The 16863-nt window shown below is 33.8% G+C and overlaps 1 protein-coding gene and 1 long non-coding RNA gene across 13 annotated transcripts in view; both read left to right on the forward strand.

Annotated features, from left to right (window-relative positions):
• Positions 1 to 16863, forward strand: part of LOC141450889 (uncharacterized) — a 500259-nt gene that overhangs the window by 313561 nt on the left and 169835 nt on the right. The window lies entirely within an intron of this gene.
• Positions 1 to 16863, forward strand: part of LOC141450870 (uncharacterized) — a 250752-nt gene that overhangs the window by 73878 nt on the left and 160011 nt on the right. For 8 of the 12 annotated variants that reach the window (XM_074121725.1, XM_074121733.1, XM_074121737.1 and 5 more), the window contains 2 exons: positions 6861 to 6968; positions 10142 to 10171. In XM_074121725.1, coding sequence (XP_073977826.1) covers positions 6869 to 6968; positions 10142 to 10171 — 130 coding nt within the window. In that variant the 5' untranslated portion in view covers positions 6861 to 6868. The remainder of the gene's footprint in view (positions 1 to 6860; positions 6969 to 10141; positions 10172 to 16863) is intronic. The other 4 variants (XM_074121729.1, XM_074121734.1, XM_074121731.1 and 1 more) reach the window with 1 other exon arrangement.

A 16863-nucleotide genomic window follows, 5' to 3' on the forward strand; every position in this document is an offset into this window, starting at 1 on the left:
CAACAGTGGCTGTTGGTCATCTAGCAGCTTATTTAAAAAAAAAGAAAAAAAAAAGTTCATTCTTCAGTTCAGTTTAGTCGAACATTTAGACTTGCAAATACTATTATCTCAACACTGTTACACATTAAGACCTTGTCAATGACCTTCTCAAGCTAATTATCTTTTTCGCACGCCCCTCTTTTGATATTTCTTTCCATTACCTTACTTTCTGTCCTCTCTAAACACGAACTTATCTTATTATCTTAATTTTCCAGGGCGCCACGGTAGCCGAGCGGTTAGAGGCGATACCTGCGAAGCTAATATGTATTGTCGTACTGGGTTCGATTCCCGGTCTTAGGCCTTGATTTTATTTAATGGTTAATAAAAGAAATTTACAGTAAAGTATGTTTGCTAGTTGCCACCGTCCACGACACTTAATTGGTAGTTGGACATAAAAGCCCGCCTGAAAAAATAGGCAATTACTTTACTTTACTTTTTACTTACGGTTAACCAAAAATGTTGACAAAGCTGCATGTTTACGTTAAAATTTATTCAAGTTAAGGTAATTTTCATTGCACTGTACCATTTCATAATATTGCACATCTGTACTGCATCCTTTGATTATAAGTCAACACGTGTTGTTGGCACGTGATCTGCTTGTAATTTAACTTTACGTAAAATATTGCACATAGCGGTAATCGGGCACTACTGCCTTCAAAAAATTGCGTTTAAAAATAATTTATTGTGGCTAATATTGTTTCAAATAACTCAATAAAACCGTCAATATTGAAAAATTTATAAATAAAAAAGAAATCGCTGATTTCTTTACCCAATTTTTGTTAATTTAAATATATTTATGTAAAAGAAAATACAGAATCACTAATGACAAAAGTGAAAATGGCTTGTCACTTGCCAAAAAACAAAAAAAAATATCCTGGCATTGTGTTTGCTGCGTAAGCAAGTAAATACCATGTACATACACTTCCGTAACCAACGATATAATGACTCTGTCAGAAATTACCTTTTTGTATACATTTAGTCAAGTACTTTACAAACACAAGAAAGGTTCCTCTTAAGGTGAAGACTTGTCGATCGTGTTATTCTCGACCAACATGGTCTATCAAAAAATAAATACAAATACTTAGTTCTTTTTTTTAACTTTAGAATCGCTCTAGCTTCATGCGATATCGTCAAATGGTAGAGCCACTTTATTACTTTCAAGAACCTCTCACCGGAAGTACCGGTTTCACCGGAAATATCTCTCGTAACAGGAAGTTTGATTTTCAGAAATTGTTTTGTGTCTGTCTGTATATATCTCCAAAAAATTTAAAACCACAAAAATATTGCTTGCGTTTTAATTTAAATGCTGTACAATTACTTCATAAACATGTAATAAATTAATTTTTTGAGAGATCATAAAATAATACTGATGTTGGTACCTTACACTTCTCCGACAAAATGAATTGGGTTATTGGTCTCCAATAACAGTAAAAAAAAAATACTAAAGTAATTATTACATTAAAAAAATGATAAAAAATACTACTAAGTAATTATGAACTAGGAAAATAATAAAAGGCAAAATCTTGGTTTACAGATGGTTGATTATCCTTGGAAAATTTTGTAAAACTCAATATTTTCTTTAAAAAAAAAAAAAAATTAAAAACAAATAAAAACCTAAACTTGATTGCTAAATAATTTTTGCGAAACAATAAGTTGTTAAAATGTTCGATTGTTAAATTGTATTGTAAGGATTTTATCTGATTGAATGATAAATTGAGGATGCGGTTACCCCCTTTTTAGAAAGTAGCATATTGTTCATTGTCTCTTTTTACTGAATCCACTGTACATATATATATATATATATGTGTACTGTGGGTGGTTATATATGTATACAGTGGCACCGAGTATACAATATATTATGTATGCACTACCGGATATAACAGCCAGTTATATGTGTATTAGTTCCTTTAATCATTTATCTTTTTTTATGATTAAACAATCACTAATACTAATTTTAAAAAAAATGGGAGCCGCAAATTGAGTGATGTATCTTCGTAGGTGTGGCAAAAAGAATCGTTCAATAATGTTAGTGATTTCCACTTCATTGCCGAATTCAGCTTTATGTCCAAGCACAGAACTAAGTGGTTGCTCTCAGACAATTAGGCTTCATAAACTAGGTAAACTTGGGCTCCTGTTGGGTCAGGTCGATATTAGTTGATCTTAATGTCGTCCATTTTTCTTGGCGATTCCACGATTCATTGATTGGTGACATGATAATGATCAGAAAAGGGTAATTTGACTCTATTTGTGAGCCTTAATTTTACAGATTTCTCCAAATTTTTTCTACATTACTAGGAAAATTCTTTTTAGCATACTTTTTGGCGAGGATTGTAGTGTGCTTTCTGTAAGGATGATAATTATTGAGGTAGAAGCTTGAAAATTAGTTGTTAGAGCATGACGTGTGAGTGGTCGCAGCAGATTCTTTTTATTTAAACCAGATTAACAATAGATTAGACGCTAGGGCTCATCTACCACAATCAGAGAGGTATGTTGAATTAGAGTAGAGTAGTCTATTCACTTTGCGGATAGAAAGCAAGCTAGGTGTCGAGAAAATTTAGTGGCAAACGACTGTTACAAGTAACGTGGAAGATTGGCAGGATTGATGGTAGTCGATAAGACTTATCGACTTAGCACTGGGAAGGATAGATATTCTTTTGTATATATCAAGGAATAAATACTATATTAAAGAATGGGATACAGAGGTAATGTTTTGAATTTCAAACACAATAATGTTTAATTCTCTACAAGATTTTGTAGAACTCCAAAGACTGGCTTCCTGCCACCAGATCGGTCTCAGTAGTGTCTTGTACAGAGATTTGTTTCGTACTTTGATGATTAGAACCCCAGCAGACCTCTTGGTTGTCTCTCATATCTGAAGCTACCGTTAATTTTTTGTAATTTCAGTTTCGTGTAAAGGGTTTTCCAAGTTAAGTAAGGCACAGTCCAATGTAGGGTACTTGGGTGAAGGTCAATATCTTCGGAAGTTTTGTGTCGTAAAGTGAAAGTAATCTTTATAAAAATCAATTTCTCCAGGTCCATTGAAAATCTCTTCTTAAAGAAGGAAATAGTGGTTAGAAAACTAGCAAAAGAAATGGTATCCCCAAGTTCTTGTATTTATAAAGAATTGTTAGCTTAAATTCAATTAACAATCAAAATTATCATTTATCCATTATCAATTCCAAATTGTCACTTTTCGTTAAACATCATCATTATCAGTTAGCTGAATCGTGACATTTACTTTCACTTAATCACTGAACAATGTCCATTTAATTGTAATTCTAAGAGTATTCCTCTTCTCCATCACTCTTCGCCATCTTGTCGACAAGTAATGAGGCTATAATTGGACTTTCAGATAAATTTAAATTGGTTATTGAAGCTATTAATTAAGATTGTTTTAACAAAAATAATTTTAAAAAATTTAATTGGTTTGAAGAATCAGTTTATCAGAATTCTTTTCTTATTTATTTGAATTTTGGATTTAATTTGCAGAATAGAAGCTGTTACATCCGGTCGTCAGAGAAAGTAATTTGTTATTAGTAACTTTACCTTTCAGAAATATTCTTAATTAATTATTTATTTTCAAGTTTTCCAAAAATCCCCTCTTCAAATAAATTTGTTGTTCTCATTTTATTAAAAAGGTTTTTCCGCTCTGTAAATGCTTAATTTTCCAAGAAATTTCTCTAGTTTTCTCTTAATTATAATTAATAATTTAGGCATTAGAAATCTCTTTTAGTTATTAGTAATTAGCTTAATTGAAAGGGAATCAAATAAAATTATATGGAATGATACTAACCGAGCTATTCGAGCTAATATAAGAAATTTCAAGCACATATTCAGCCATATCTAGAAAAATCTGGCGCCACGGAAAGCCGAACGATTAGAGACGAGACCTGTAAAACTAACATGAATTTGTGGTACTGTTTTCGATTCCCGGGCTAGGCCTTGGATTTTATTTAATGTTTAATATGAGAACTTTGTAGTAAAGTATGTTTGCTATTCGCCTCCGTCCACGACAGCTAATTGGTAGTTGGACGTAAAGTCCACCTAAAAAAAATAGGCCTTCATTTTACTCAAAGTAAAAATTTAAGATCCTTGAATTTATCAACTATTTAAGAAATTTCTAGTCCACATTCAACCCTTATCTGGAGAAAACTACTTGATTTCAGATTATCTTTGTTTTAGTTGTAGAATCATTTGTTGGGGGAGATAGAATTTCAATCTAAATCCCCAATACTCCATGTTAGTGCATGAAAGCAGAATCTATTAGTTTTTATTGTTACGTGGGAATGCTGGAAATTGGTCAGACGGTTTATGCGAGTTGCACAATAAGTGATAAAACCAGTAACCGCTGCTATAGTCTAGTTTCCACTTTAAACGTCAGTCTGTCTGTTCTTCTACTTTTTTATTGATTCACAAAAAAACAAACATTTTACATTTATAATGAATTCACAGTTCACGGAAATATTTCTTTAAAAATACAAGAGGGTGTTGACTTTACGAACCGTACGAAGAAAGCAATTTGATAAAAATTTGCAATTTTAAAACACTTGCGAACAGGTGGGCAAAGAATAATAGAAGATTGTAAATGATTTTTGTGTACATTTCGGTACACCTGTGAACCGTAAAATATTTTGTTTTATGATGGAATAAGTATATTGGCCGCTCACTTTGTGAGTTGTACCTATTTTGTAGTACTTACTAGGTAACTGAATCCATAATAGGCAGTAAGTATCCAGGAGTTGTTGTCAAAGAGAGAGAGAAAACTATACGTACATAATATGTTACAGTTGTTTTTAAGTGCATATTTCCTTTATTTCGAGATCAGTGCTTCAAGCCAAGTGTTACTAATAACACGGTACGTTCACTTCCGCATACCTATTGACTTAATTTTTTACTAATTATGTATGTATAAAATTAACGCAATTCCCCTAATTATTTTGCTTCCCAATAGTTCACTATTGGTTATTTAATGAAGAAAATTTTACTTCATTCTTCTTATTAAGATTTTTTATTTAATTATATAATTTTATTAAAATTGTTTTTTTAACTCAAAATAAAATTCTTTTATCAATTTCTTAAGGGCTTTTTAGGGAAGGCCAGATTTGCAAGTAAAGAACTTAAAGCAAAAGCGATAACTTCATCTGAGTAGATGGTGTATTAAATCGTTTTATAGGCTAATCGAACTATCAGCAACCTATTTAATTATCGCTATAATACACAGAAATGGCGGGCACCTAAATCCTTTTCGTTTTGTGCATTTAATGCAGGTAATAGTTATTTATTTAACAAGTGTGGAAAGTAGTACTTTTCCTCACACGAGGCAGGGCAAATTGTCGAGTGTGAGGAAAATACTTTACACTCGAGTTAAATATTATATTTTTTCTGCAACCATTAGATTTATTAACTAAAAAAAAAACTAAACAGGAATCACTAGAATCCATTTTAAATTTCTATAAGGTAACACTATAACCTTTTTAACTGTTATAATTAAAAATATCTAATTATTTATTAAAGTATTATTTTTATTTCTATATTCCTTTCAATTTTTATTTTATTTTTTTAATATTCGTTTTTTAATTATTTAGATAAAATAAATTTAAATAAGCTTATTAAAGTTTTACAGAAAATATTTAATAACCAAACTTCTTATATCAAAGAAGGACAATAAAGTTTTTTTCACTCACTAGTGAGGAAAGTGACACTAATGGGAATTTTTCCCCACTAGTGAGGTAAAGTTGGGCATTACACAGCTGATTTTAATTGAGTAATGAGAACATTCCTACATGGTTGCAGAAAAAAGAAATTTCAAAGACCTGGTAACAGGGTGTAAAAAAAAATAATAGGTTAGGCTTTAGGCCGAATTGTACCATAACCAAAATCCTCAAAATGTTTAGAAAGAAAAGCCTAAACTTAGAAAGTTAAGATAATTTTGATTACCTTAATTTGATTTAAGGTGTACACCAAGCTAGAGATTTCCATTACCTTAAAGTTACTGATTTCCCATTAATTTTTCCTAGACAATTTTTTCTAAAAAGTAGCCTTACTAAAGATATGATAATATTAACACGCAGTATGCATAAGATTCAAAATATTTCAAATATTTGTGCAACTAAATCATAATGAACTTGTTAAATATACTGGATTGAAAAGAAACGACATAAAGCAGTCTTTAAATAAAAGTACCCTGTTTATAAATCAGAGATAAACACTTCAGATAAGTGCAGCTTCTCTCTCGAAAGAGTGAACAGTGAACCTGTGATGGTACACAGCCCCATCTCTAGTCTTACCAGAGATGGTAAGTCTAGGATAAGAGTATGCAATTAAGAACTTAGCAAACCTGTCCTAACCTGACACTAATACAACTTAGAAAACCATCTATTTAGGGATGTTTCGTGCTTAGGGATCCATTATTAAATATATTTTATTTATTTATTTTTATTTTTTTTAATTTTAACTAAGATGGCTTAACGTATGCTACATTACCCGCAGATTGCTAACTTACACGCATCTTTGGCTGCCAACAAATAATATTTCAGACTATATCAGTTTGTAGAAACAGACCGAGTAATATGTTAGTTTGAAATTGCATTTCTTTAATGCACTTTATCGAACGAAGTACTACATAAATTTAAAACGTTTAGAGAACTAAATTAATCAAATTGGTCTTATTAAAAGAGAAAATCCTTTAAAAATCAGAGATGGGCAAAATTTTTAATAAATTAAATTTAACCAAAATTTATGTTCAGTTCTTTTGAATTGATGACTTTTCTCTCTATAGCATTTATTGCCTACTAATGATAGTTTTTCTTTTTTGTGTGCAGGCGCTGCTATGCTGAGCATGGAGTTGAGTGGGTTGGGCCACGGTGGAGATTTACATCCACATTCACTCCAGGTCCACCACACCATTCTCCAGGATGAGCCCAAGAAGAGTAAGATGTTGTTTAGTTAATTTTACTAGATAAATTTTCTGAAAGTTCTTTGCATGTGTGGTACTCTATGGAAGTACGAGGGTCGTTTGAAAAGTCCGTGCAAAGTCAGAGAGATAGCACCACTGGCGCGTATCGAGGTTATGTTTAGTTAGTAGCATCTCTTGGAAGAACACACACCAAGTTTCAGCCAGATCGGTCTATTTCTTTGTGTTTGGCATTCGTTTGAATCGAGGAAGTCGAGTAGTGTGTTGATTAAACACTACTTTATGAAAGGCAAAACACCTCAGGAGACTAAAGAGAAGCTTGATAAACATTATGGTGACTCTGTACCTTCTCCAGAAATCATTGATAAAATCCATGATATGGTGATGGATGACAGAAGAGTGAAGGTGCGTGAGATTGCTAGTGCTGTGGGCATCTCGAATGAACGGGTACATAATATTTTGCATCAACATTTGGACATGACAAAGCTATCCGCAAGATGGGTGCCGCGATTGCTCACGCTTGACCAAAAACGAAATCGTGTGAAGTGTTGCAAAGACGGTTTGCAGCAGTTCCAGAAGAATCCGCAGGACTTTAAGCGTCGTTTCGTCACTGTGGATGAAACATGGATACATCACTACACTCCTGAGACCAAAGAACAATCTAAACAATGGGTTACCAAGGGGGAATCTGCGCCAAAAAAGGCGAAGACCGTTCCTTCGGCCGGAAAGATTATGGCGACTGTCTTTTGGGATTCGCAAGGAATAATCCTCATCGACTATCTGGAACAGGGTAAAACTATTACAGGTTCATATTATTCATCGTTATTGGACCGTTTGAAAACCGAGCTGCAAGAAAAACGCCCACGATTGGCCCACAAAAAAGTCCTTTTCCATCACGACAACGCACCAGCTCACACCTCAGCAGTTGTGGTCGCAAAATTAATGGAAATAGGGTTCCAACTCGTTTCACATCCCCCCTATTCTCCAGACTTGGCTCCCTCGGACTACTATTTGTTCCCCAATATGAAGAAATGGCTGGCGGGGAAAAGATTTTATTCAAACGAGAAGGTGATTGCAGAAACGAATGGCTATTTTTCAGACTTGGACAAATCCTATTATTCGGAAGGGATCAACAAACTTGAGCAGCGTTGAACGAAGTGTATAAGCCTAAAAGGAGACTATGTTGAAAAATAAAAAAGGTTTACCCAAAAAAATTAAGTAGTTTTTATTTTTGCACAGACTTTTCAAACGACCCTCGTAGTAACATCTCCTCTGGCTGAGAGACTGGGTTTATGGCTGTGTACGCATAAAGTTGTTGAAGTTTATGGCTCAATCACATATCAAAGGTGCTCAAAGATCATATAAATTAAACGAAAGGATTCTGTATTTTCTCTTCCAAAAATAATTTAGTGTTTTTCCACTTCTTATGCAGCACCTGGAGACTACTATCGTCCTTGTTAGTTGAAGCATTCATTCCTCAGGATGAATTACATTCCATAACTTTCTTAGCTTGTTGGTGATGTTAAGTCTCAGAGAGATCGTCACCATACCTTTTTAAAATTCTCTTTCAGTCTCATTCTTGGCCTTTAATTTCCCCTCTAGAACTCATTGTGCATTATTCTTAAGATTGAATCGGTCATCTGGAAGTCTCTTCTTCGGCAAATCAAAATCGAATCATTGCAGAGTATTAAATATATTGTCATTAAGTTGCAATTTTATTTTATTTTCATTCTACTTTGCAAGAGAATTCATGCCCGCCTAACATTCTTTCAAATACGAAGAAGAAGTAAAGTTTTTTGAATAATGTTTATATATATTTAGAAATATTCAAATATTCCATGATCAGGGGAGTATACTTGGCCTCGTTCTCTACACAGTATACACATCAGACATACACCTGTACAACCCTCTACACTACTCTGTACATATGCTGACGATACAGCCATACTAACCACAAGCACACAACTTTCATCAGCTTCATACAAGTTACAGACACACTTACATAAAATAGAATCCTGGGCAAAGAAGTGGTGGATTAAAATGAACCCTCAGAAATGCCCAGCACGCCACGTTTACTCTCCGGCGGGGCTCTTGTCCACCTGCCCTCTTCAACAGCAATCCTCTTCCTTGTACAGATCTGGTGCGCTATCTTGGTCTCTACATAGACAAAAGACTCACGTGGAACCCACACACTAGACTTAAAAGACAAGCAATGACGAAACGTGCGAAACTGCTTTACAGACTTCTTGGACTAAATTGCCCATAGAACTTAAACGATTACTATACAGTACTATCCTTAAACTTATGTGGACTTACGAACTAGAGCTGTGGGGTTCAGCCAAACCAACAAACCTACGGACGGTACAGACATTTCAGTCAAAACTCCTCCGACAGATAGCTGACGCACCTTTCTACGTGACTAACCTTACCCTTCACACCGACCTCAACATTCCCTTCATAGACCAACTTGCTAAGAATAAATATCAAAAATTCCTCTACTAGCTCAAATCCTCTTGTACAGTCTCTTGCCTCTTCTGACATTCCTAATACTCCTCGCCGACTGAATCGCCAGTGGCCCCCGCTGGGTAGCTTCTCTCCTCCTGCTCTCCTTCCGCACCAGTTCATCTCATTCACCTCCTATTTACTTATTGTATATATTTACGCAGATTGTAAATTACAAAACAAATAAAAAAAAATATTCCATGAAATATATTTGAATAAATTGGGTTAAGTTTGTATGTGTAAATAAAATATCAAAAACTGAATATGGGAAAAGGACTTATTTTGTTAATCAGAAGGGCTGAAATTAAGAGGAGGTAATCTTTGCTTGGTAATCTTATAAATAGAAGTCGCTGATCAATTTGTTTAATTATTGTTGGGAATATTTTAAGTATAATTTAAAATTGTGTGCTAAATAGAATGAATATTTCTTAAGATTCTGGCAAAAAAAGAGTCACCTTCCTTAATTTATAAGCCTTCTTTGGTCCAGGAAACTGGACTCATTCTAACCCAATGATCCTTGCGGTAATAAATATATGGATTCGAAATCAATAAACCTGGAAACAAAGTTTCTTTTTTTCGAAATTGAAGCTTCAAAGAAAAAAATTCTTGTTTTACAAAGATATTTCTGTAACAAAAGAAATGGACGAGAATGAAGGGAATATATACTTAAACAGCCCTTTGTTTCAGAAGATAGCGGACTTGGAGGGCACCAAGAAGGTCAGTGTTTTTTATTGTTATAATCCTCAATTTAGCTTACATGATGTCTTCCATTTTGTTTTTTTAATGTTTGATGTTATCAAAAGCTTTTTACTTTGCGAAAAGACCGATATAATAGTCTCAATATTAATTTTATAACTGTTGTTTTAAAGACCTTCACAATCTAACTTATCGATCACTCGGTTCAAATTTATTTACTTTGGAACTGAATTTGTCCATTTGGCGATACAGTGAAGTGTTGGGCATTTAGTTATGTGTAAAATGAGGGTTCTTTAAAAGGCATTTATTTATTTCTGTTCGGATAAACAACCTTACACTGTGAAGGCGCTTAATCTTAGTACTGTAATGTTCTAGAAGTGTGAAATGACTATATGGCGTAATTCATACCTCTGTGTTGGAATTGTCCGACAATCTAATTTACTGAGTGGAAACCCGGAATGAGCTGTGATAGATTTTGTTTGCCTTTTTTTTGGGCATTGGCTTCCGCCATACAGCCAGCATCGTCTAGGTGCTTATCACTAGAATATCACTCACTCCCCATTCTTACTTATAAATACATTCGCTTCACTCATTCATCCCTCTACTATATACAACTATTTACATATACTAGAACTAATGGATGGATCAGTACTCTAGATTCCTGCCATCCTTATAGCTTAACCGAAATTAAAATCACGTAATCCTTCTCTAATCATTTTCTTCAATTCATTCTACAACTTTTACTCGTAAATACAATCATATTTCATTGCTAGCTCTGCTATAGCTTTAAGCACATAGATGTTGGTGGAGAATATTGTGTCTTCGTAGCGAAATGGTGCATCTAAATACCTGTACAAGTCGACAAACATTCGTTTCCTTTCTACCACATAAAGTGGACATATCATTTATTTTATATTTGAAATCCTCCTCCTCATTGCAATCTACGCAAAGAGGAGAGAGAACCTTTTGTTGATCCTGTGAAGATACGATCCGTGCTCAGCGTGGTTCGCTCTCAGCCTGCTTATTGTCGTAACAACCCATTTATTAGTGGTAGATGTTTAGATTTCCTTTGACATTCTTTTCTTGAAAAATCTTTACAAATTTCTCTGTAGATGAATAGTTCACCTAGAACTGAATTGTAAGAAATTGTGGGCTACAAGGGACTCATTTTATGATTTGGGTTGGGTGTGAAATTCGGACAGAATGGGATGGATATTAAAAAAAAAATATTCAACTGTTTATGAGATTTTACAGTTTTTTATACAAAACTTCTATTTTATTATTATTCAGCTTGATTTTTTTAACACAGACTACAGACTATAACAGGAAATATTACCAATACACAACAAATCTGATGCAAATGTTACGTCACATTTCCGCTTATAAATATATATGACCAAGCAAACCACTAAACCACTAATTTCTGCACGTAATGCGAGGCAGGGCAGACACAAATTTTCATTTTAAAGAGTTAACGCTCTCTCTCGTTTTCTTGTAGTAAATAAAATAAAATAATAAATACAAAATTAATGAATATATTACATGAATTTATGATTTTACATAAAGAATACACTTCTTTGGTACGAAAACAAAAAACTGAAAAAATATAAAATATAAAACTGTAATATAGATTTAGACAGAAAGGTGTGAAATGCTTTGTGTTTTCTATCGGGGGAAAAAAGTAAGATTTATTAAACGTCGTGATGTAATAACGTGAACCTGATAGGAAATGGTAAAAAGGCCTTTTGGCCGACCGTGAGGCGCTCGCTACACATATAAAAAAAAGCCGCTATCGGTCAGACTTCATCTTTATTTAGTGTTCAATGCTCCCTTACTAACTGCATTTTTTTTTTTTTTATTTTATTTATATTTATTTATGTGTAAACAGATAATTAATCCAATGTTATAGACAGACTATTACTGCTAATCAAACACCTCATAAATTAAAATCCCTACGGGGCACTCACCGCGTAGAAGTCATTCCTGTTATTATTATTATTTTTCTTGCCGCCTTCTTTCTCTTGTTTCTGTCTTGAGGAGAATAGACTTAGGTTTTATTTTTCTTACCAAGTGGAAGACGATTACTGCTTTATATTATTAGATCGTACTTAATTAAAAATTACTTAAAATTTAATTTTTCTGCAACCATGTAGGGAAGTTCTCATTACTCAATTAAAATCAGCTGTGTAATGCCCAACTTCCCACACAAGTGGGGAAAAATTCCCATTAGTGTCACTTTCCGCACAAGTGAGTGGAAAAACTTTATTGTGCTTCCTTGATATAAGAAGTTTTGTTATTAACATAAATATTTTCTGTAAAACTTTAATAAGCTTATTTAACGTAACTAAATAATTAAAAAACGAATATTAAAAAATAAAATAAAAATTGAAAGGAATATAGAAATAAAAATAATACTTTAATAAATAATTAGATATTTTTAATTATAACAGTTAAAAAGGTTATAGTGTTACCTTATAGAAATTTAAAATGGATTTTTGCGATTCCTGTTTAGAAAACACTCCATCAATAAAAGAAACAGCAGAAAATGTAATAAGTAATGTAAATACGTAAGTAATGTAAATAATTGTAATATAACAATAAATTTTTATAATAAATAAATTACTTTTTGTAGACTGTAAAAATGAAATTTTTAATCTTTTTAGTTAATAAATCTAATGGTTGCAGAAAAAATATAATATTTAACTCGAGTGTCAAGTATTTTCCTCACACTCGGCAATTTGCACTTGCACTCGCCTCGCTTCGCTCGCTCGTGCGTGCAAACCCTGCCTCGCGTGAGGAAAAGTACTACTTTCCACACTTGTTAAATAAATATTTTTACCGGTAGTCTATTTTTGAACCGAACAAAAAAATGATAAAAGGAAAAGTTGGTAATTCGTTTTGATGTTGCTGAACCTTACGGTACTAAAAACCTTATACTATTTATTTTAAAACGATCTATTAAAGTACAACACTTGTAGGCTCTGATGGTTAGCATAACCGTTGACTTATATTTACATTTATTTATTTGAATTTTACTTGTTACTGCAAGTCATTGATTTACTTGGAGCCTTTTTTGGTGTACTGTCGGCCTCCGAACAGAGTCCTGCGCTTCAACGCTGGTTATCTCCGCTCCAGACAGTCTGTTTATTCAATAAAAGTTCCAAATTAAAGAATTGGTTATATGTAAAATTGATTTCTGTCATTTTTTATCCCCCCCCCAATCTTAGAACAATTAGGACATAGACTTATTGAACTTATTTACGATAGAACTTCTTTACTTACAAAAAAAAAAAACTTATTGGTTATGCTTCAAAATCCTCTACAAGGAAATTGTGAAAGTCATTTCTGTTTGTGAAATTTGCGTAGTTCATCAGAATATTCAGAAAAGACGACATTTATGAACTAGGACAGAGCTTCAAATGTTCTGAATGGATAATTAGTCATATATTTGTTCATTATCGAGGCAAGTTATCGTGTTGGTGGATGATCCTTTGCTATTAAATAGTCTTCTCCTTACGGCAGCATTACTCTCAACACAGTTTAGCGTTAATGTCAAAATAAGCAGCAGTTCTAACCGAAATGAATATTGTCTTCCTTGTCCATCCAGTCCAACATGTTCTTCGCAGAGCTTAGACGTTGATGTACAAGCTATCCCTTTGGTACTTTCCACTTTCTGGCTATTCTCAGAACAAGTTTTCCCAAACTAGAAAAAAAAAAGATTCGAGTCGCTTCTACGGCCTCAGGCCTTCTTACAGAAGAAGTTTTTCAAAGTGGTAACTTCAGAACTACGCGATTGTGATATCGTGTTCGTTCGTTGTTCAAGTGCAATTTATCCCGTCAGTATAATTCAAATAGAACGGCTCGAATTTATGAATCTACCAAATATTCAAAATTTATAGTATTAAACTGAATAATGGGCGTTTAAATTGTAATATTTGTTTAAAAACCTTCGGGCATCTTTGAATGTAACCATAGTAACATATATTTGAATAAGTAAGGTAGGAGTTGCTCCAACTACAAACAAAACGGTAGCAATGGTACTTTAAAAATTACTAAAACAAAAAAAAAAAAATGAAATCAAATGCAAACTACTTGGAAGATATTTTGCATAATTGCCTTCCATGAAATAAACTCAACGACTATAACATCTGAATGTGCGCTCTTTGGTTTTATTAAACCCGAGGAGGAGAAGGAGGTAATAACAATATTGGGGGCCTCGCGTAAGAAGAACTGTAGAAGGCCCTGCGGTAAACTTACGGACAAACGCGCCCCCTTCTTTTATAAATTGATGCCCAAGAGTATATACTTGAGTGTATATATATATATAGGTGTGTGTCTGTGTATGCCTTCTTATACCTAAAGCCGGCCTGCTTTCATATTTTCAGCTGTGTATAAATCAAGGGAATATATATATAATATATCGGCGCGGTAGAATCGTGGGCTGCGAGTCATATTTCAAACAACAACGTGCGCGCTCCATAGAATGTATATCACTTGCATAAAGCGTGAGTCCTCTATCAGAATGCCTTCTTCATCTCTCTCCCTCCTTCACAACACTATAGACCCCAACTATCACACACATATCCTCCTCTCACTCTCCTTAAACTATTTCTATATCTCAGCACTCTATCCGCTAAATACGGGTACAACTATTTATACACACGGTTGTTAATATTAAATCTCTATTTTTTTTTTTTGCTTTAATTTCTGATATTGCTCTTTTCTTATTATTGAACCATTTCCCAGTTTCTTCTCATCCCATATTGTTTCACTCACTACTTAGGAGCATTAAAGTTCTCCCAAGTAGATCGGCAGAGTAGGAGAACACTGCCCCATTATTATTGTCTTTTACTTCTCTTAAGTGTTACAATTAACTGTTTTGGAGTTTTCTCCAAAAATACCTTTCTCTAAATCTACGAAAAATTTTTTTGTCTATATGTCTGTGTTCACCTAAATTTAAAAGCAAAAAACGGAAGTTCACATTTGATTTTTTTCCCGCTTAAATGTTAATAGGAACTTGAGGATATATTCGAAAAACCTCTCACTGCATGGATTTTATGAATTATGTTTTCATTAGTGATTTTATTATCAGATTTTTAGATTTTTACACGGCGGGACGGGACCCATGCCCCACTGCACTGCAGCCACCAAGAGGCTTACTGGCCTTCACTAAAGTCTAGTAGATGAAACCTCCCCTTCTAAGAAGGTTGAGAGCTTTCCTACCAGTTCCTTTTGCGCTACAATCTTCTCTGGTCTCAAGGTACCAAAGATTTCGTAGCGATCGAAAACAATCGAATAACAGGTGAGAGGCCGTTTCTTCCTCTTCCTGGCACAATCTGCACATTGGTTACGAGCTAATAAGCCCCACCTTGTGCGGGTGCTTCCTGAACCTTCGGTGCCCTGTGAATAGGCCTGTAATCAGAATGATTTGATTCCTGTCCAAACCTAGAGTCACTTTGGTTCTTTTTTTGCACAACAAGGGCGTAACCCTCTTGCTGTCTTTGACCCCAGGAAGAACCCAGTTCTTTTCACGTTCTCTCCAGATCCAGTCTCTGAGAGCCTCACAAACTGCACCCCTAGTGATCCCCAGGACTGGTTCTGGGCCAATGAAGCGAGTACTAGCTACATTCCTGGCCAACTGATCAGTTATTTCATTCCCCTTAATCCCCACATGGCCCGGCACCCACTCCAGTCGGACTTTATTGCGCCTAGCCAGTTGATCTAGAGCCTTTTTACCCTCCCAGACCAGGGAAGAGGTAGTTCTGAAGGAAGAGAGGGCCTTCAGTCCCGCTTGACTGTCCGAAAAAATGCAAATCTCCCTATTTCTAAATTTTTTTATCAACTACCTAAATATTTAAAATGTTTATTACTATTGATGAAAATCAACTGGACAAATGACGTTTAATTCGTAATATTTTAAAAAATCTTTATCACTTTAATTTCGTTCGGTAGAAGTTCCCTGTAAGATGTCACTTCAAGGTATTGCAAAGATTTAAGTTCAGTTTAATTATTATTATTATTTTAGTTTATTTTTTCTTTTAAGAATGAAATATGATTCAAATTTTTAGAGCTCAAAATTTAGAATTAGTATCTTGAGAAAATTTTAATAACTGTTCATTATTTTTGGCGACTGATTCGTAGTTTCAATAGGATGAAGAAATAAATGCCAGTTTCAGTCATTGATATATTTTTATTATGCCGAGCTTTCGATCTAGGGACTAGTTCATCTTCCGGGCTAATTTACAATGTATTATTTTACATCCTATTGAATAATTTAAAAGTGAAAATCGTTTTGAGTGATTATTGTGTAATTTCGTAATGATTAAATGTATAAACAAAAATTCGAAACTTTTAGAAAATTAGAATACCGGAAATATCACTTTTCTGAAAATATTTTCATCAATTTTTCCCGTATAAATTTTTATGTCTCTAAGATATAAATTGCGGTAGGGAGGGGTTCTCATGTTTTTATTCCAGATTTAAAATAAATATTTTGTTCATATATTGATAAAGATAAAAAAAAAATAAATAATCGCTCCTGATTGCCTAAAATAAATGGTCAGTATTAAGACAAATTAGTATTCGTGAGGCTAAAGCTTTTTCTAACGTCTTTACCATCTGTGCTAGCTAACAGGTGCACACCTTACCTTTACCCCAGTAATCCTGTCAACAAGAATGGTGGCTATTTAAACTAAGTTGGTTGATTCATTTGT

This window comes from Rhodnius prolixus, unplaced genomic scaffold (assembly GCF_049639745.1).
Source record: "Rhodnius prolixus isolate KJV_2025 unplaced genomic scaffold, Rpr scaffold_8, whole genome shotgun sequence".
In the NCBI taxonomy this organism is placed as follows: domain Eukaryota; kingdom Metazoa; phylum Arthropoda; class Insecta; order Hemiptera; family Reduviidae; genus Rhodnius; species Rhodnius prolixus.